Raw genomic sequence first — 22,061 nt, forward strand, 5'->3', positions numbered from 1 at the left:
GAGGCTGCTGCTGCATCCTGTGGACGCTCCTCTTTACTTACCAGTTCACAATTCATGGAAAATCTGACTTTTTTTATTTTATTTTCTAGTCGCCGGAAACTATACAGATGTTCAACATGGCGAATGGGTGACGTGAAGAAACCTCACCCACATCAGTAACTTCATAAAAACTATCCACAGGTTAAAACAGACACACTGAAGGAAAGAATATTTACCTGTGACGACTACTCTGCAAAATAGGCAGATCAGAATAGATGATTAAAATTAATAGCAATAATGACAGCAGGAAGAAACACATCATAATACAGCGAGGTGTTAATGATAGTGCTGCTCCACACTCCCTGTGGAAGTAGGAGCAGATAATAGCATGTTTACCTTTCCTTCAAGTAGCTATTATTTGTTGTTTCCTCCCCTGACTGCGTCATGCTACTGGAAACCACATATATCTCCTTAAAAGGAGAGCCCCTCTACCCCTTCCCCTTGAGGGCTTTCACAGGAGGGAAAGAAATGCACAACTGCACAGAAACTCTGGATGTGTCAGTGCACATTTCAAACAGATTGAGACTAGAAATGAGAAACTCTGATGTCAGAGAGATAAAACCAAGGACTGAAAAACTATTAACTGTGCTTGTGCATGTTTATCTTGACATCCTAATTCACTTAAAGGTCCAATTGTGAGGCTTATACTGACCTTTAGATGCAAAGATTCATGTCAAAAGGCATTATAATGAATGAATAAGCACGTAAAGTAATCGGAAACATTTTCATCCCTGTTGAGTTTATTTTAGTTTACAGGTGAAAATAACCAGAAAACAAACAAACAAAAAAAAAATCAAGAACTGAACTAAAATAAGTCAAACCAGTTAACAGAAGATTTTAAAGTTACAGTAATCTCTCACAGCTTCTCCTGACGTTAACCACCATAAATATAAAAGCCTTAGATACAAATACAATCACTCGCGCTGAAGGAATCAAAAAAAGCTGCCGCTGGAATGAGAAAATTAACGAGCGAGTTAGTCTTCATTGGTAGGATGTGAGCAAAAAAATGTGTGTAACGAGGATGGATGTGTTTTACAGGGAGAGGTCAGAGGTCATGGTCAGGCACCCATGGGTCTGATAGGGAGTCTTGCTCAAGGACACTTGGATGTGCTTGCCATCACGGGGACCGTCCTTCAAAAAGACAGCCAAGCAGATGAAGTTGCGACAAATCTTTCATATCCAGTGATTAAACAGCAGCACAACAGCTGATGGAACCAGAATGTATTCCCAAAACAGACATAGAAAGCATTAAAATAACAACTTTGTATTAAACAAGAACAACCACAACAAACAATGACAACAAATTACACAGCAACCGGAGCAGAATCACAATTCAACCATTGTTAGAGGATATGACGAATAAAAACTTAAAGAAACTGCTTCTGATTGCAGAATGTGAAGCATTAGTCAACAACTGCAAAATCAGTCAGAAAAAGTATAAATATGATAGTATGATGATGTTCTGTCAGTCATGTTGGTCAGGTGAACCTGAGAATGTAGAAATGCACTTCTTTGTACTTGGAGTAAGATAATGACAGACATACAGGAAACCCTTAAATGGACCACACCGGATGTTAAGCGTGTTTTAGACCATTATTCCCAGGGGAACTTGCATGTTTGTGTTTCGTGTTGCTCATTCGCACGGGGTAAGACATTACTTCCTGAATATGATGTCTAGGCTCCCTGTAGCATCAACATTTAGAAGCGAACTGCCTGTTCTGCAGAAGCCACATTACTAATATAGTTTAGAGTTGATTTTTCTGCACGTGTTTGCAGCTCTTAAGATCTGAAAAAAGATGCTTTGTGGCTGTATTTAAATATAACGTTTGGTTGCTCTTAACCTTAACAGTCATCACTTCTAAACGTCAATTCAGTCAATCTCAAAGCGCAGCTGTTAAAAGCTGTTAAACATGTTATGAACCACGATCAAATTTCATAAGTGTTCAGTTGTCTGACAATAGAAAACAGATGTTTAAAAATTAAATATAACTCCGAATCACTCCAAAACATGCCTATACGCACAGGACTAATATCATCACATGAAATATGGTGGGTAATACGTGGTGGAATTTTTACTTTACAAGATACAGACATGGCGGATTCGCACTGGATTAAGATCACAGAAGTCCTCCACAAGAATTCCCCAGGTTCCTAATGTCTTTTCTCTAACAAAAAATAAAGGCAGAGGTGATGTTTACTCTGATGCATTGATTGAGTTTCAAGTCGATTTTCATACTGCCGGGAACGGAAAAAAATGGCTGCCTCTAAGGAAGTAAAAACAATTGAAAATCTTGAAAACTGTTGAAAAAAATGCAAAGAATATGTGATTTGTACCCAAAGATCTAAAACTCTAGTATAGTCCTTGAAGTGTACTGTGCCACACAGTACAAGCCCATTAGAAGTAATCAGTCTGAAAGTGATATAATGCCACTGATTAAGCAGTTATTCCCTTGATTAAAACCTCCTCCCACAATTTTTGCACATTGTGTGCATTATACGGTGTGAATATAACACGATATACAAATGATGATTTCATAGTGCTAATGATGCCTTTCAATGGGCTCCACTTTAAGGAGGCATTACCCTCATGTCCAGTAAATGCTGTTATAAATACGTGTGTCGATAGTGAGAGTAAGGAAGACAGAAATTTGTCACAGTTTATATTAATTGTTAAGAGTCTTATCTAACTATTGCACTGCAAATTCAAAACAATATTCACGTCACATGTTTTGGTTTTATCTCCCACTTCTTATTTCCTTTCTGATACATTCCTTGGTCCCTTCAACTGTGTCCCAGAAAAAGTTTGTAAATGCCCCTTTTAACCTCGCACTTTTACCACTAATTTGAATGTGAAGCATCACTGCTTAGTACAGGTTTTCACAGAAAAAGGCCCAGTAACATCTTATCCTCCCCCTTCCTCCTCTGATTGTTTTGTTGGATTGGTCGACCATCAGGTCTATCTGATCCCAGACCAGCTGTGGAGATAAGAGGACCAGCCTGAGCTTCGAGTCCCAGACCCCTCTTCCTCACCTGCGCAAAGGAGACCAAAGAACACTTGGTTAGAAATTATGTAGATGTTATTGACAGTATATGGTGTGGCACCTCAATAACCTTGAGAGAGAAAAAATGAGATTTGTGTGGGAACAGAAAAAGACATACAGTGCTGTGTCGTTCGGTAAATAAAGTGAACTGCATTTACTCACAAATACATACAGACAATTGCGATATATCTTCAATATATAATGGTAGAACTAGAACTTCTATCACTACAACAATATTACTGTTACAAAACATGGGTTTATAAGCAGTTTGGTCAGTACTCAGATTGCTTTAAACCTGTATTGACATATTTTGTGCATGTATTTTAGTTTATAGCTATATAATAAACCTTTTTAACAATATTTGAGTACACTGCACAAGTTCTGTAGTGAGTCACAAACAACAATACCTTGCGCAATGGCAGCCAGTTTGCTCTTCTCTTCTGGACTGAGCTGCAGCATTGTGTGGATGACGGGCAGAAGCGCCTGCCTCTCGCTGCCAGATCGCAGGAAGATGAACTGCAGCAGGACGTTCTTCAGATACTCCAGGTTGGCCACGCTCTTCTCCCTCTCCTGGTTTCGCTCCAAACGGCGTATTTCACTCTTCAGCAACTACCAGGTAGAACGTATAATCAATTTAAATAAAAACCTGAAGATTTGTTACTGCATACACACACACACACACTAAATCTCTGTGACTACAGGACATAGGACACGATATAGGATTTGGTCAACAGGTAAGCAATAGACTAATGTCTGGAAAGGTGGAGGTAAAGAATGCCATAACAAGGAAAACTGATCATTTTATAAAGATAAAACATGGTCAGTTCGAGATCAAGGACATTTTTTTGTGTCCCTCAAGCACTGGGATAGAAAAAGACAATGTTTTCCTCACAGACTCTCAGTTAATAGGATGTACTTCGAACCATTTTGTAAATTTTAGTTTCTCTATAAAGCGAGATGAGTGTCAACCCTGTTGCTCCAACTCCTGTGTTCTTTTATAGTCAGTGATTATGTCTTATACAGAATGTTGATTACATTAAATATCTTTAGGATGAATTATTAAATTGATTATTACTGAACCAGTGTTTACTGTATTTAAAACTGTACAACATAATCAGTTTTAATTTGACTGCTATTTCATTATTATTTATTATCTATTAAGAAAGCTGGCTGTTATTGGTGATAGAAAAACCAGGACAGAATAATGATACAATCAAAATAATTAGTTTTGTTCGGTTTACAAGAGCAACGATTTATTTTGGTCAGCGCTGCTTTCCGTAACCGAACGCCTACGTCACACAAAACAATATGGCGGCGCCCTCTGTGGAGCAGCGCCCTGGAGTGTTGGGAGAGAAGCGTTAAAACCAGAGTTATGAAAACGATTTCCGCGGGTGTATTATCGTAGTTCTCTGGTCAGATAGCAGTGGTTATATTTAATACACTTCTCGTCGTGAAAACATGGGTTTACTGCGTGTGTTACGCGGGGCGCTGGAGTATTACTCCCGACAGGTCCGACTCGTGAATATTCAGCAGAAAGTCTTTCAAAATGCCTCTTCGCAGACTTCATCGAGCATGTTCAGCACTGTTAACCGGGTTACATGTGCGGCAGGTTTATACGGCAGGATATTCCTCCCGACAAGCCGCCTCGGTGCCGCTCACGCACAGCTGGCTGCCCGCCGCAGCCTCTGCACCGCCGCCCAGCCCTCCAGAGACGTCACCCTGTTCGAGCACGACAGGACCCGCTTCTTCCGGCTCCTCTCGGTCTTCTGCGGCGGCCAGTTTATCTTCTGGACATACATGAGCCACTTCGCCTTCACCGAGCTCAGAGACACAGGGGGCGCTACAGATAAAGGGAAAGCCAAGGTGTCCTCCTCTACCACCACCACCACCACCGGGCTGGCTGGGCTGTGGAGCTTTGAGATGAACCTGGGCTCCAACACCTGGAGGTACGGCTTCACGCTGGGATGCCTGGCGATAGGAGGAGGGATAGCCGGGCTCGGGGTGCTGTTTTGCCGGCGCTCTGTCAGCCAGGTGGTTCTACACAAAGGTGGGAGGATGGTGACAGTTTGCACACAGTCACCTTTGGGACCAGGCCGCGGCCGGAAATTAACAGTCCCGCTGTCCCAGGTAGCCTGTCACGCTCACAGACAGGAGTCCCCCTCGTACATCCCCCTCAGGGTCAAAGGACACAGGTTCTACTTTCTTCTGGACAAAGAGGGGACTGTGAACAACGCCAGGCTGTTTGATATCACTGTTGGGGCTTACCGACCAGTTTGAGTTATTTGCCAGAACTGTGTTGACGCCAAAGAACACTTGTTCACACATGTGATCAGGGCTGCAACTGTAAGGATTATTTTGTTGTCGAAAATGGTGAAAGATGTTGATTAATGTTTCACAAAGCCTGAGAAGATGTTCAGAAATGTATTGTTTTGTCCAAAACTCACAGATATTCTGTTTGCTGTCATAGAGGTGGGACGAACCCAGAAAATACTCACATTTAAGAAGCAAGACTCCGATAATTTTTACTTTTTTCCCTTAAAAAAATGACTCGCACTGATTAATCAGTCATCAAAGTAAGGGGAAATTAATTTAAGAGTTGACAACTAATGTATTAATTGATTAATCTTGTGCTTCTCTAGATGTGATTTTACATGACTGCCAAACAAATATCAGTTTCTGTTTGACTGTCTTCAATTAAAAAAATCTATCAGATCAAATATGGACTCATTTCAGTTCATTTATGTGTATAATCAAACATGGCATACCCCTGCTGTTGATACCGTCAGAATAAAATACAATGAGTTATATAAAGTATACAAGTATCAAATAACTGAATTAATTAACTTTGAAATTAAACTGGATGACATCTTTGTACTTTCTGCTTGGGTGTGTGTGTGCTTGTGTGCTTATACATACGGTAATCTGCTCCATGAGAACAGCATTGGTGGCCTCAGTTTCGTGCAGCAAGCTGTTCATGTGCTCCATACTGCGGGTGGCTGTGCTCAGCTTTTGACTCAGCTCTTCTTTGGTTGGCTCCACGGTCCACACAAATGGCTCTAGAGACCAAACCAAAGTTATAAGCCAGTTAAAAGATCATGGTATGTGAAAATCAGGGGGGAAGAGGTGGATTTGCCTCGATTTGAGGCTCAAGAAAATCATGTCTTGATCACACTGAGTCACAGTCAAAAATAAATAAACCTTGTTAAAAAACGTCTACTTTCCTGTTGCTACAACAATAGATAAGTTAATTGTGTATAGTAAAGTTGTATTCTGGCCTCCTTCTAAATTTCCACTCCTCGACCCAAACAAAAATGGCAACCGGATGAGTAACCAACATTCACTGTACATGCTGCTTTTATATACTGAATAACTGCTACATGGTGCACATTTTCCTTCTAACACACCTTGTTTGGGGTCTGGTGACATGAGAAGATGCTCCAGAGAGGGCAGGGGTGAAAGAACAGGAGAGGGACTCTCAGTCTCAGTGGTCTCCATACCCTCGCCTTCCTCCCTGGCCATAGACTGGAGGTCACTGAGGACCATTAGTCCCAGCCCCGCCGAGTTCTGATCTGTGTTTCTGCGCTGGGGGTCTGATGCCAGGGACTTACGGCCGGACTGGACCGTCACTGAACCTGAAAGAATAACAAAGATTAATGCAAACATATTTAAAAAAGGAGAGAATGAGGTTAAACACCAGAAAATTGTTTATTTAAGAGATAGATGTTTCCCTTATTGTTTATTTTTAACTTTTTTAATAGTCTTGCATCGATGTTGAGCCAAATATGTATCACTTTCGTTTTATATGTTTTTAAGAGAGAGCCCAATAAAAAGTAACTAACACAATAAAAAACATTTTAAAACTGGAGTGGCAATCAGTAGAGTGCGAGGTTCAAAAGCTAAATAAATAAAGATTACAAATCCACATACATTTTGTCAGCATCTCTGGACTGTCCATGCTGAAGCAGTGCAATCAATCCCTCACCACACTTTAACAGAATCTCAACATAATCTTACACTATTTCTTGAGTCAGTGTTCCTACTTCATTGTGACATGAGGGGGCACCAGACACACTGGTATTAACCAGTTCAGCTGGCAATAACAATGACAACAAGTGTAAAGGGTGAGGTGCTCGAGAGAGTGGGTGGACAAATGAAAATATTGTGATTAATGGACCTGAAACTGAAGCAAAGGACCAAACACTAAACCAATCCCCTCACCTTCCCACCTCCAGTCTGGTACTCTACCTCCTCTCCCCGTGCAAGAGCAAGACGCTGAATTCCTACTCAAGCATGTACATGTTTTTTTCCCCGTGTGTGACTGCATTCGAGTTTGATCAGATTTTATTAGCCTGATCAATTCAGAATAATTAACAATTAGGCCTATGGTTTCCTGAAGGCTCGAGGGCAGTAGGAAGCTTCTTATCCTTCTCCTGACACAACACTCCTGGTTATAGAGAGCTTTAGGATGTGCACAGATCGTATCTATCAAATCTGTTACAGGCTCACCACTCAGGAGGAGAGAGTCAGGATAAATCAAGCTGTAGTGGTTAAAGACAGCACCGATTCATAGACGAATGACTTTCCTGGACATTAAATGAGATAAACAGTAAGCACAGTCACAGAGCAAGAGAGTGAACAGCAGCCGGCTTCTTGTAAAAGGCTGTTTTCGGAATTAATATTTGTAGTTTGTGTTAATGTTCTGTTTGATTGTTTGGATTAAAGAGTAAATGGGCCAAAACATGTCAAAGAACATAGATCAATTTTACCGTTTGTTACAGTTAACTCATAAAAAACATATACGAGGCCAGTGAAGATTGTCCAGGGTCCAGCAGCTTTATGACCCACCTGCCCTATGGGGCCAGTCGACACACTGATGTTTAACTCTTCCTTCATTAAATTCAAATATTGTGGTGAAAATGCTCAAATGTGACTTTCAGTAATATTGGCTGAGTATATCGGGCGACTCCTGGTGTGCATGTGTGAGCCGCTAATGATGAGCCTCTCCAGATGCCACAGTGAGCTGTTTGCCCCACTGAGAGGCGGGAACGGAGCTGAGGAGCCTCGCCAACACCTGGCCATAATGAAGTGACAGAGAAGACACACACACACACACACACCCCACCAGACAGACAGACACACACATACACACTTTCCTTTCCTCGTCATTACTATGTGTGTATTTGCTGTTTGACTCCAGAGGACAGCTGTGTGGGAGGTGATGAAGGAGCTTCCAGTGCTGCTCTTCTGATAAACAAACCATCTCACCCATCATTCCTCTCAGAAAAACAGAGTTAACAAGATAGAAAACTTCAATGCTCTTTAACACTTGATGCTTTGACGGATCTCTTGATCACGATTACGTTTGCAGTTCGTCTCCATGCTTACTGTTCTGGCTCTGCAGGTTGAAGAGCTGCTCCTCGACGCGGGTCAGCTGGCTCTGCAGAGTCTCCACAGTGGCCCGGTGGTCATCCTGTAGCTTCCTCAGCTGCTCCCTGTAGGTCTGACGCTGGGTCTCCACCTGGGAGGACAGGTCAGCCTGAGCCTGAGACATGTCCGACCGCAGAGTCACGTTCTCCGACTGCACCGACAGCAGCCTGGAGGTGGAGACAAAGTTAGAGGAAGTTAGAGGAAGAATTTAGAGTGAAGCTGCAACGATAACTTGATTAATCAAAAATCAGTCAGCAAAGCATTTACAACATATTTCATGCAAAAATCTGATGGATGTAAGTCCAATTTTCTGCTTTTCATGGTCTTACATTATAGTAATGTAATAGTAATAAGAATATTTTGGGGTTCAGGATTGCTGGCGAGACAAAACAAGACTTTTAATGATGTCACTTTGTGCTCCAGGAAATTGCAAGGGGCATTTTCGTATGGTAAATTCTAAAGAAGACAGTGTCAAGCCAGCTCACCTCTCTCGGAGCTCGGCCTCCTTGCTGATGGTTTCCTGGAGGATCTTGTTGTGTCTCTCCAGCAGAGTGTCGTGTTCAGTCTGGAGCTGCTGCAGCTCGGCTGTGCTGCTCTGGAGGCTCTGATGGCTCTCTGCCAGCCTGGACCTCAGCTGGTCTACCTGAGAGGACAAGTGCTCCCTGCCACACACACACCACATATTCATTATATTCACATAACATTCTTACAGTGTTGACTGACACAAACTGTTAATTAGACTGCCTTTGTACCTTCACTTTGGATCACCCTCTGTGTATATATCTGTGATGTGTGATCCCAGCACTCATGTTCCATATATGTCATACAGGTGATGTCCTTACCTCTCTGATTTACCAGAGTCTCCATCACTCTGGGAGTTGGTTTTGCTCTTCTGCTGTTTGAGAACATTGTGGACTCGCACCTTGTAGCTCTCGAACTCACCAGCTGTTGCCATAAGCTCAGCCTGGAATCAGCACAAAGATTAAGCAGAAATACACAGTGAGTAACACAGCACCCATTTACTGTAGATTATAAACTTTTCTGCTCACTGAAAGGAGGAAATTAAACTGCAAAAGAGTTTGACAGTGAAAGGTGAGCAGGTTGTAGTCGTCACTTAATGAAGAATAGTGAGTGTAACCTTGTTTTGATGGTCTTCATTTTACTGATCTGTTTTTTTCCGCTGCTAATAATGTTTCAAATAGTGCATCATATAATCCTCACCCCTGTGAATCATATTCCCTTTTTTGTGTTTTCTCTTATTGTTCTCTTTCAGTCCACTGCTCACTGTACTCTCTCTGGACAAACAGTTTCAGGTAACTGCCTCATATAAATAAAGAGGTTTTGTAAATTTTAACATGAAATCTGCCTCTTTCACCCTTTTGTTTCAGCTTGTGTACAAATGCATTTCTTATTAAAACTGCTTGTGTCAGGTCTCTAATAAGAGACCTAGCTGAGCTGAGGGACTTCTTTTACAGACGTGTACATTTCTCATCTTTTGCACCATATATCCCTGATATTGATCTTCATGTGCTAGCCCCTTGGTAAAAACAGATGCACTCTTACATTCATGTGCTGATCAAAAATCTATAAAAAAAAATATCTGACACAGTAATGTTGACTAGCTCAAACAATGGGACAAGAGAAAATGAGAAGGATACATAAGGAAGATGAAAAACTGCAAAGCAAGGATAATGAGAGTGCTGATTGAAGAATATAGAAACTAAAAGAATCAGGGTGCAAGAGAAGATCGGGCAACAGACAGCAAATCACACAGCTCCTATAAATGGATTTTCAGTGATATAAATGAACCGCAGCTTTTTACTAATCTTGGATTTTTACGAGTAGTGAAGATGATATTCGAACTAAGTTATAAAAACTGTAACTGTAAAAGTTAATTACAACTATTTACATGAAAATGCATGCATGCAGGTCCAATTATTATTATTATTATTATTTTAATATATTTTTTGGCCTTTTCATGGCTTTATTGACAGGACAGCATCGAGAGGTGACAGGAAACAGGGTGAGAGAGAGGTGGGACGACACACAGCTAAGGGCCACAGGTCGGACTCGAACCCTGGGCCACTGCAGCTGATTGACTGTTTAACTCACTTATCAAGCTAAAACATTTGCTGGTTTCAGCTTCTCTGATAGGAGAATTAACAGGTTTATATTAAATCCCTTTGGATTTTTAACTGTTGGTCAAAGCACACAAGCAATTAAAAGTTGTAACCTTGGGCACTTGGAAGTTGAAAAAAGCTTTTTTCACATTTTTTGACATTGTGAAATTAAGTTATTAATCAAACATAATTAAGAGATGAATAATGAAAATAGCTGCAGCCCTATATAACGCTGCTCTCTCTCTTTAAGTTCTGAGCATGGGCTGGTGCAACCTTCAAGTAAATTCATCAAAGTTGAAAGTGTCTCCTGTAGTTTCAGCACCTCAAACACTACAGCGTATGTGCTCTTTAGCATTGCACTTTACTCTTGTCTCATTCTGGTTGAGCTGTTCAGTGTGTGAAAAATGTTTATAGGTGTGTGTGTGTGTGTGTACCTTAGCAGTGTCTCTCTCCTGCTGTAGACTGTTGATTCGCTGCTGCAGGGAGCTGCTGGTTCTTTGTTGCTGTTCCAACGCAGCCCTCAGCTGCTCCTGCAGACGATGCCGCTCTGCCGTCAGCTCGCACAGCTCGATCTGAATGCACAAGCACAATCACACACACTTTAATATGTCGAACTGTAATGTTGATTTTGTAAAACTACATATTTCATCAAAATAAGATTTTTCCTAGAAAGCTTTGGCTGCGTTACCTTTGAGCTTTCTAGCTGCTGCTGGTTACCCTCCAGCTCTCCTTTCAGAGAGGCCTGCAGCATCATGAGGGAGCTTTCCTGCACGCACGCACGCACGCGCACACACGCACACACGCACACACGCACACACACACACACAATGTAAATTGATATACCCATGTACTCAAACACAGCAACACAAACAAATTAAGATTAGCTATTCATGGCATCTACAAGGCCTCCCCTACAATCATGCCCACACATGGTTGCATAACACTATTTACATTCATCAGGCAGCTATGTTACACACAGTAATAGGAAATCCTGCGGGACGAGGTTACAAACACACACAAAGACACACAGAAACAGACCTGTTTCTTGGCATCGCCCAAGTCCTTTTTGGTCTTCACCAGCAGCTGTTTCATCTTGGAGGTCTTCTCCTCCCCCTGGTCCAGCTGCGACTTCAAAGACTCTGGACACACAAATACACACCCACACACACAAACAGGCAAATAAAATGGTTTAGGTGAAATACATACTGTAGGCTTTTAGTTTAAGGAGTTTTTTCAGCATTTTGCCTTAATTATAAAGCTTGAAACTAGAAACATGGAGAAAGACAGAAAATGCAACAGAGAGCCTTGTAGTTTCATGGCAGCAAATCATCAGGCTTGTAAAGAAATAATACATATTTACCATCAGTGAATGTGGACTATGTACATTGTACATGAATGTCTCATACGTACCAATCTCCTGTTTAAGCGTCTCCTCCTTCTGGCTCAGTGTGTTTATCTGGGCCTTTAACTCCTCAGCAGACTCGTCTCTCTCTACAAGTTTGGAGTTGAGTTCTTTGACCAGGCGTTCGTAGTCGGCCATCTCCATGTCCAGCAGAGAGCTCTGCTGCGCCTCCTACAGGCAGAGCAAATGCGCTTCATTATTACAGGTAACAAAGCTAAAACAAAGCTCATTTATCTAAAACATCTAGGCCAAAAAAAAACAAAAAAAAAAACTGACTTCATCTTGTCAACATTTATAGGCCCATTTTATCCTGCGTAAAATATTTTGTTAGAATTTTTGACACTTTACACAATAATACATGTACAGAGCCAAATTAGTTTGCAGTTAGCTGCTGCCCTACTTAAATATATATTTAACTAAGAGACATTAAAATTGTGACATATTTTTCAAACGATTTCGCCATTTGTGACTGCGTGTGTGACTGGTAAGGAAGGGGACTCTAGTGGTTTTCAAAGCAATTTAGGACCTGACCTTTAAAAGCGCCAAATTCTTAAACCATTAAATTACCACAATTCCAGACACATGATTTATTATTTTCCTCCCAAAGTGGTAGGAAAGTAAGGTGATATTTTTATTCTAGAGTTTCAAAAGGTTTTTATTGCACTTTACCTCATTCCAGTGAAGTTTACAGTTAAAAATGACCATTATCATGTATTTAATAATATTATTATGTTTGACAATAACCCAATAATCATGCTCATCTTCAATACATTTCTGAGTATATCTTTATCACTATTCTTTAATAACAACATTTCTGGGCTCTTTGCCAAAAAAGGAGAAGTGCCAAAGTGTCATTGCAGGTGTTTTTTTTTGTTCTTGCAAAAATTCCAAGATCAGCCTCAATAATACCACGTTTGAAGGGCTGTACTAACAATGTGGACACATGACAGGGTCAGACCTCCTGGCAGATCCCACGTACACTGCTGTACTCTGTAGGTCTCCACTAATGGAAAACAAACAGCAGCTCCTGTGCTGTGGGCTAGAACTGCTCTCTGTCTCAGTGAGAGGTGCTGCTGTAGCTGCAGGCCAGCCATCACCAGCCCAGCCGCTTGAGTGGACAGGCCCTCTGAGACACTAGAGTCTGAGAAGCTGTGTGTGTGTGTGTGTGTGTGTGTGTGTGTGTGTGTGTGTGTGTGTGTGTGTGCGGGTGTACCTTGCGTAGTTGCTCCAGCTCCTGGGCAGTCTGCTGAGACTGCTGCTGCTGCTTGCAGAGCTGGGCTGTCAGCTCTTCCACCTCCTTCATGGCAGATGACAAGTCCTGCAGAAGCAAGAAAACACACACACACACACACACACACACACAAAGGGGTTTTTAATATGTATATACTGTATTTTTCACATTATTTCATCAACCTTAAGAACGAAGAAAGGATACCTAAAGCATTTCTAAAAGAACCAGTTACACCTACTGTGTGTGGTTCAACTACAAGATCAGCTCTAAAATACAAAATAGAGAGCAGAGGCTGGTACGACCACCAATAAACACACAACAGTAATACAGAGTATCCACCTGTCGTTATTCCTACCTTGATCTTCTGCTCTTTCATAGATCTCTCGACCAGCAGGTCTCTCTCCAGACTGCCTGACTGCCGTTGCAGCTCCTGGTTTTGGGTTTCCAGCTGCCTCACTGTGTTCCTCACAGTTTCCATACCAGCCAGCAGGTCCTCCTTCTCACTTTTCACTGCCTCATTCTGCAAAAACAGAAATACGTCTCAGAAATGAGGTGTTTACCAATAGAGAGAAAATGGGATTTAATGATTATTGTGACAACCATACAGTGGCAAGGTTTTGACTCTTATATCTTTAAGTGATCAAGTGAAAAATTCTCTGCCTTTCCTGGGCAGGTGAGGGGTCCTATGAGCTCTTTAACTAAAAACTCTTCAAGTAAACTAAAATGAGCCTGTATCTTTGAAGCAAGTTACAAACTACAATCCAATGTGTAAGACAATTCTCTCCACCACTCCACCATCTCCATAACATTAAACATTAAATGACATAATTCAAATCTTGATGTCTGTGATGTTCTCTGATGCTTTATGTGCTTTTGTTATATAATGAGATTTTTCTTTAATTTGACACCCATCTGTAGGTATCATTGAGAATATTCAATGATCTTATAAAATCCCAAGAGAGAGCTGTTTTACTCATTTCAGATTCAAGGTTTTCACCTTAATATGCACATGTAGGCAACACACGTGGCATATTTGAAAGTCATTCATGCAAAACTGACAGCGTCAGCCTCTGAAGGCTTCCTCCATAAGGAACACTGAACCAGCAGCAGCAGCAGCAGCAGCAGCTTCGTCCCATCATCTGTCAGCCAAACACTGAAACTATGATTGGTAAACAGAGATATCCAGACGTACTCTGAGATTTCCGACTAGCTTTCTGTCTGCCTGTTCCCCCCTTGAGACCCATGATCGCACACAAGAATAAACCCCAGTCTCAGGAAAATGGTGTAGCACTAGCACGCAGCAGATGGAAGCTATACTGCGCTCCATTTACCTGCCTGTTGTTCTTTCATTGGAAAGAAGCAGTTATGAGCTCAGGGAGAGGAGTATATATAAACAAAATTTCTCCCCAGCTCACCCAGTCACATCTGATGGGCTATTTGTGGGAGCCGGGCTGTCAAGCATAGCTGGGTAAAGTGTCGCTGGCTGAAATGACTCACTGTAAATCAGAGGGAAACTGAGTTATGCGAGAAGTATTGGTGAGATGTATGGCCGAACAAAGTGGCACTACGTAGATTTACTGGAGGGCGAGAGTGGTGTGTGTGTTTGTTAGAGGTAATGTGTGGGTGTGTGTGATTGAGTGTGTATCTGTGTTACCTGTGTGACAGCACTGCTGAGTCGACTGGTCAGCTCAGCAATCTGTCTCTCCGCCGCCTCCACCTTCTCTCTTTCCTTATCCAGTTGCTCTATCTGCGTGTCGTAATCTATCTGCAGGTTCTACACAAATATACACACACACACAAACACATTCATTCATTACTGGAAGCCGGTTGAACAGCTCAGTGAAGGTAAACACTATGCATCTTAGATATTGGCTGCATTTACATTAGAGCGTGGGACAAAACTCTCATTAGGCACAACAGACTGGTTCCTTCTCTAATGGGGACACAGTCGTAAAGCACAGTGCAGTCTGGGGGCGGTTTATGGAGACCTCTGGGAGCCACATCATGCAAAGAGTCTGTTTCAGAGTGAGCAGTTTCCACTTGCAAATTAGCAACACATTAGGAATGTACACAATTAATCAGATGTATAACTATCAAAAGTCTCAGCTTATGTTGGGCTCCTCTTTTGAGGAAAATCTAATGTTTCAGTTCAGTCATGAAAGCAAAAATAAAACAATGCACTGTGTAAATATGCCGCGCGTTGTCTGAATTGTTTCATGTAAAAACACAAGGCAATATTGATTACATGACATATTTATTAGTGCTCTATCGTAAATATTATCAAGTACTTTTTAAAACCATCATTTGGTAAATTAGTTGAAATAATTATTAGAAAAATATACATCTTTCACATACATGATAAATAAAGAGGCTTTTACTTTGATGGTGATAATAAACAACTTACTACACAATAGAGCAGTGATAATAGCACCCTTCTTCACTCCACAGACAACTAGACGTCTTTGGGACTGTACCTTTAGTACGACTGGGTATTGTTAAAATGTTTTCGGTACCAGCACAGATACTGGCACCTTGACTTTAACACTGGTTCCTGAACGATACTTTTTTCAATTTTACCAATTTTATGAAATCCATTTTAACAAAGGATTACATTACACATAAATGGTGAGCCCCGTTCTCCTGCATGCATCAAGACAGCCAATCACCAGCAGTTTAGGTACTGAAATTTTTCACACAGGTCAATATCACCAAGTCTTACAATTCATACGATACAGAAAGATGCATGTGTGTAAAACTGAGTGTGCTAAAGCAGGTTTTACTCATTCAGTACACCTCCTCAAAATAAACAACTGCTTGACATAAAAGTTCTTATGAATTACATATATCACAGAACTTAACAGGACAATGTGTCTCTTACCTTGTAGCCTTCAGCCCCATGGATGATATCTTTCATAGAGCTGTTCACTTTCTCCCTCTCTGCTTTCAGTGTTTCTACTTCCTCCTTGAGGGTTGCAACCTGGAAGAAAACCAAATAAGTTAAACATTCATCTGTGCACAGTTGCTACTGTGACCACTGAAGAGATTCAACATTTGTTTCTTTTAGATTTACATCAGAGTTTTATGGTTTATTTCCCTGCTCCATGCTAATGGTTAAATCACTGTAACATATAAATCCCTGTGTATTAATATCATTATATTTTCATGTTGTTAAATAAAGGATAGCAAACTGACATTGTTAGTTAACTATTTACTCTACCTCTTTCTTGCTGATGTCCAGCTCCTTCTTTGCTTTGATGGCCACTGCCTTGATTTTGATCATCTTCTCATCCTTCTCTTTGTGTTCTTTCTCCAGTAGAGCTGAAGGGAGAAGCAGTTACATGGTCTGAATTTAGCAGCTATAATGTATCACCTGCTCCCAAGAGCATTCAAATTAAATTAGTTTTTGAAGGTCCATAGATTTAGCAAAATAACTTGTAGTTTGAAATTGACATAGACACGTGTCACCTCCATACCTATTTTGTTTGTGGTCTCACTGGCTGCATTTTCCTCAGAGGAAGCAGACTGGGCAGCAGACCCCTGTGAGAGTGAAAAAGAAAAAGTAGGACGAGGAAAAAACAGAAAACAAGAAAAAAGGCGACTTCTATTACATGTCAATCACCACTGTTTTTTAAATTGAGTGTTTTGTTGGTTTATTCAACATTTTCTTCATTTCCATGAGAAAAGCATTCTCCAAAAATATACAGGCACTTGTTTTTCTCCTCCAGAGTTTCATAGTCAATACGTAAAACCCTCCACTTGACAGAAAATAACAACTGCAATATCTTCAGAGCTGGAAAACACATTTAATTATCCGTCAATTAATCTACAGATTATTTTGTCAATAAACCGAGACAGAAGTTTAGTCGCTAAATGTAAAAAAAAAAAGTTATTTATATTATTCATTTATTTATAGTTATAAGTTATAGAAAATTATGGTCAGTCACAATTAATTGTTTAGAAGATGAAGTAGTAATTACGATCAGTGATTATAATCAGGATTAGGAATCGGCTTGGTCAATTACTGGATCCAATATTCAACATTTTTTTTAAATTTCGGAATTGGTGTGGGATTTTTTTTGTCTGATTGTTGATGAAATGAATGAATAATAAAGTTATCAAATAAATGTGGAGTTAAAAGTACAATACTTGGCTCCAAAATGTAGAGAGGGAAGAATTAAGTAGCTGAAAATCAGATATACTCTCATTCCAACACCAACATTTTCATTTTTATTGCAAATGTTTATTGGTTCCAACAATACTCATAATCACTATCGGCCCTGAAAAAACATATTGGCTAATCCCTCATCAGGACTACCTTAAATGTCAAATTCACAGAAGAAGAACCTGACACATCAGGAGCTCCACTCACCTGGAGGGCAGCCATCTCGCTCTTCATCTGAGATATGACTGACTCCTTCTCTGTCAGCTGTTCTTTGAGCTCTCTTCTCTCCTGCTCCATGTCACCCTCCATTTCCCCCTTCTGCTTCTCCTCTTTCTCCTCACTCACCAGAGAGATGTGAGCCTGCAGTTTCTTGTTCTCTTCATTAATCCTCTCATTGACTGCCTTCATATCCTCCAGGTCTTTCTGCAGCCCTTCGGTATCCTTCACCACCTCATCCAGGTTGTTTCTCAACATGTTCCTCTCCTGTTCCAGGTCTGCGATACGAGCCTGGAGCTCCGTCTGCACCTCCTCTAATGTTATTACCCCTTGAGCCTCCTCGAGACTACTCCTCAACAGGCTCCTTTCCTTTTCCAGCTCATCTACGCGTGCTTGGAGCTCCTTGACTTCTTCGCTGGAGTTTTTGAGTGCGTCAGACTGATTTTCCTCCAGAGCTCTGATGGTGGTGCGGGCCTGCTCTGCCTCCTCTGCCAATGAATTCAACTTCGCCTCAAGGTGATTTTTTTCAGATGTCTCCTGCTCTAGCTGAGCCTCCAATGCTGCCAGCTTGGAGCCCAAAAGCTCCCTCATTTCCTGCGCTTTGGAGAGCTCAGAGGATGCCTCTTGTAATTTCTGATGGAGGTCAGTCTTTTCTGTCGAGAGGTCTTTGATAGTCAGCTCTAAAGCAGAAAGCGACTCTTGCCTTCTGTCCACCTCCTCTTTTAGGTGCTCCTTCTCCTCTTTGAGATGTTGCACTTCATCCTCCAGGCTTTTCAACTCCTTCTCTTTCTCCTCTTTTAGCAACAGTGCCTCCTTTTCTTGCCTCTCAATCTCGTTCGCTCCCTCATTGCTCAGCTTCTGCATTTCCTCTTCTCGGAGCTGAAGCTGGGAAAGTGTTTTGTCTCGCTCTTCAGTCAGGGTGTTGACCATCTCTGTCAGGTCTTGAGTCACGTTTTCCTTCATCTGCAGTTGAGAGAGGATCTCCTCGTTCTGCCTGGTCAGTTCCTCCACAGATTGCTTCAGCTCACAGGCTAAAGTTGTTTGTTCCTCCACAGTGGATTGGAGTTTCTGGTCCTCACCAGCCAAAACTTCAAGCTTCAGCTTTAGATTGTTTTTCTCCTCTGTAACCTCTCTCATCCTCTCCAACAGTTCATCCCTCTCCTGGCTCAGTTGTTCCATCTTCTCTTGGAGCTCCTGTACATTATTAGCCCCCTGCTCCTTCATGGCTTCGTACTGATGAACAAAATCTTTTGTCTTCTCACCCAGTTCTGTCTCAAAACCTTGCAGGATGTCCCTCATGTGCTGACACTCATCCAGAGCAGAGTCTCTCTCTCTGGTCAAGGTCTCACACTGGGCCCTCAGCTCCTCTGGATTCAAGTGGTCCCCAGGACTGATTGCTGACTCTTTGGACTCACAAGGCAGGGTCTCTTCTGCATCTCTGTGTGCTTCCTGCTGGTCTGGGTCCAGGGTTACGGCTGCATCATTGGGAGCGCTTTCCCGGTTCATCTGCAATTCATTGATTTTGAACTCCAGCTCTTCTCTCTCCACCTGGAACTCCTCCTTGATCCTCTCCAGCTCTGCCTCAAGCTCACCCTTCACATTACTGAGCAGGGTGAGCTCGTCCTGCAACATGGTGGTCTGGGCTTGAAGTTCTTCAAAGGCTGCTCTCAGTCTTCCAGTCTCTGTCTCCTCTACATCACCATGGCTGGAGTCACCCTGGCTACAACCAGACAACTCCAGCATTTTGGCGATCCCAGACCCACGGAGAGGTTCCTCGTCTTCCTCCTGCACATCCTGCAGGTAGCTGTCTGGAAAAATACAGATGATGTTAGCTGAAAAAGTCATTTTAATTTCCATGTAATCGATGATGTAAATACATGCACACACCAGGCTTCACAAAAAGCTTTTTAAGAGTAACCATCAAGCACTTTTAAGATACCTAAACAAAACATTTCCAGACTCTCATGTTTACATGATTAAGTTTTACCTTTGAGTGCGAGCTGCTCGGTCAGTTCCTCATGGAGCAACAGGAGTCTGTCCCTCTCGATTTCACAGTCCTCCTCCAGAGCCCTCATTTCCTCCTCATGCTGGAGACTCTTGTGGGCCAGCTCCTCCTTCAGATTCTCCACCTCCTGCTGGGCCTCTGTCAACTTCCTTTGGTGGCTCTCCTGCAGCTCAACAATCTCCCGCGATTTTCCCTCTTGGATAGCTTCAAGTTCGGCTCGGAGGGTTTCCAGCTGAGCTTCTAAGCGACAGCGAACTCCTTCTGCGCCCTCTTCTGCACTCTCTCGTTCAGCCAGGTGCTCCCTCTCTCTTTCACTCTCCCTCTGCCTGTCACTTTCTTCTCGCTCTTTCAGTAATTTCTGGAAATTAGCCACTTCTTCTTGGTGTTTGTTGTTGGATTCCTCAATGCTGCTCTCCAGGCTCTTGATCTTCCTTTGGTGATCTTCCATTACACGGTCAAGGTCTCCTTGCAGTGCTGCCAGACCATCCTGCACAAAATAACAGTTAAGTGTGTTATGACAATTTGGCCATTCATCCAGTGTTACACCTCGTACAGTATATGTGATATATTTCACCTTGGCTTGCTGCTTAGTCCTCTCTAGATCTTTACGAGACAGTGCAAGACTTTGCTGAGTTTCAGCCTTCTCCAGCAGTAAGGCATCCATCCTTTCAGTCAGCTCCTATTACACACACACAAACACCCGCATGATTTGCATGATGCAGTATGGAAATGAAATACAGCATGTTAACAGAGGAATATTTACAGCTGAAATATAATGAGGTGCTGCCCTATAAACATACCTGTATCAGAGTGGAGTCATCTGAACTGCTGTTACCGTTTTTGGACTGCTGTCTGAGTGATGCAACTTCTTTTTCTAAATCTGTAAAGGGAAATAATGTTACATATGCTTACCCTATTGGCCCACAGAGCAAAAGAGTCAAATGCAAACATAAGCTTTTGTAGCATTTAAAGCTACCTGAACATTTGCTCTTCATTTTCTGCATGCCAGCCATCTGCTTCTTAGCAAACTTGATAAGGTCATCTTTGGACAGTGTGTCCAGCTGAGAATAAAATACAAAGGAAAAGGGAGGTACATTAATCTGTACCAAAACATATCTAACAATGTATCATGTTTATACAATTTTAGACACATATTATAGATTTTAATAGACTCTTTGAGTGCTTATAGATGTGCACTACCTTTGATTTGGCTGCACCCCCTGGTGACTGAGCCACAGACTCTGCTCCGGTTCCACCAGGGTCCTGTTTCAGTGAAAGGGAATAAGAAGAAATGACAAACCCAACAAGGTGCAGATTGTAACAAACAGATTTTGACCAGTGTGTCAAATGTGTTTTTAATGTTTGCATTTATGTTTTTCAAACACTGTAGGCCTATTGCAGCTATCTTTGCCAAGGTTCCCTTAAAAAAACAGATTTTGTAATTTGAATGGGACTTTAATAACCTAATTAAATTAAGGTTTGATCATAATTATAATTTAAAAACATTGTGATGGAGGCAATTTTTCGTGTTTAACAGCTTGACTTAAGCCTGATTAAAGTCATCAGTCGGCACAGAATTTCCTTTGAAAAACCACAAATTTAATGTTGCTCTGCTTACAAGCAAAAGTGCATTGTTGACAGGACACGTTTAAAACCATTTGTTGTTTTATTTGGAGCCACCCTTCAATTCGGCACATATAAACCAAGTGTAAGTACTTTAATTTAAATGTAGGCTTTAACAAAGTCAGTGTCAACATTACACGAGTGCACTGGATGGAGGAGACGAGCAGTGTTAATCAAATTCAGAAAGCTGTATTAACATGGTTGATATACGTGTGTTGTCCCGTAGAAATACAGCATTGTGTATTACCAAGTAACGTTAACGTATTGTGGACATTCAGAGCATTTAAATACCAGGGTTTGAAGTGAGTTTCGGTGATTAAACAGCGCATAATATGTAACCGGACCTGCTGCGGGCTGTTCGTGTTGCCAGCCCTCTTTCAAAGTCCACTTACAATTAAAACACGAGCAGCTTAGCGCCGAAATTACAAACAACGGAGCATTATATTACAGGCTAACTTGAGGATGCTATACACGTAGTACTAAGTTGTGGCAGACTAGCTAAAGCTAACTCCTCGACTCTGAACGTTTACCTCCATCTCAAGCGGAGTTCAGCTGCTCCTCAGTCGTCTGACAAACACAGTGAGATAACCGGTAAGTCGACCGGACAGAATCGAAGCGATATGTGAAATTATTTCCGATTTCTTTGCGATTTAAGACGAAAACATCCCCTCTGTTTTGGTTTTGAGGTAACAGGCTAATGCAGCGACCTGCTTCCGCAAACGTCAACCAAGTGACGTCGATGTGATTGACGTCACAACAGGATATATATATTTTTTTTCTCCCACGTTTTCCTTT

General features: G+C 41.7%; 2 protein-coding genes across 2 annotated transcripts; one reads left to right on the plus strand and one right to left on the minus strand.

Annotated features, from left to right (window-relative positions):
* Positions 1-757: 757 nt before the first annotated feature.
* Positions 758-21,936, minus strand: LOC141002174 (GRIP and coiled-coil domain-containing protein 2). The gene is made up of 24 exons (XM_073473377.1): positions 21,797-21,936; positions 20,844-20,906; positions 20,620-20,704; positions 20,444-20,523; positions 20,218-20,322; positions 19,626-20,130; positions 17,630-19,446; positions 16,734-16,797; positions 16,478-16,578; positions 16,139-16,237; positions 14,915-15,034; positions 13,616-13,780; positions 13,243-13,347; positions 12,038-12,200; positions 11,666-11,766; positions 11,316-11,393; positions 11,062-11,199; positions 9,350-9,471; positions 8,993-9,169; positions 8,466-8,674; positions 6,485-6,712; positions 5,997-6,136; positions 3,488-3,689; positions 758-3,069 (listed from the first exon to the last, which is right to left on the minus strand). The coding sequence occupies exons 1-24, from the start codon at positions 21,800-21,802 to the stop codon at positions 2,996-2,998; spliced, it is 4,947 nt and encodes a 1,648-aa protein (XP_073329478.1). The 5' UTR covers positions 21,803-21,936; the 3' UTR covers positions 758-2,995.
* tmem223 (transmembrane protein 223) lies at positions 4,379-5,797 on the plus strand. The gene has a single exon (XM_073473378.1). It carries the CDS (start codon positions 4,539-4,541, stop codon positions 5,355-5,357), a length of 819 nt encoding a protein of 272 aa, XP_073329479.1. The 5' UTR covers positions 4,379-4,538; the 3' UTR covers positions 5,358-5,797.
* Positions 21,937-22,061: the final 125 nt, after the last annotated feature.

Source organism: Pagrus major, chromosome 9, assembly GCF_040436345.1.
Source record: "Pagrus major chromosome 9, Pma_NU_1.0".
NCBI classification, from domain to species: domain Eukaryota; kingdom Metazoa; phylum Chordata; class Actinopteri; order Spariformes; family Sparidae; genus Pagrus; species Pagrus major.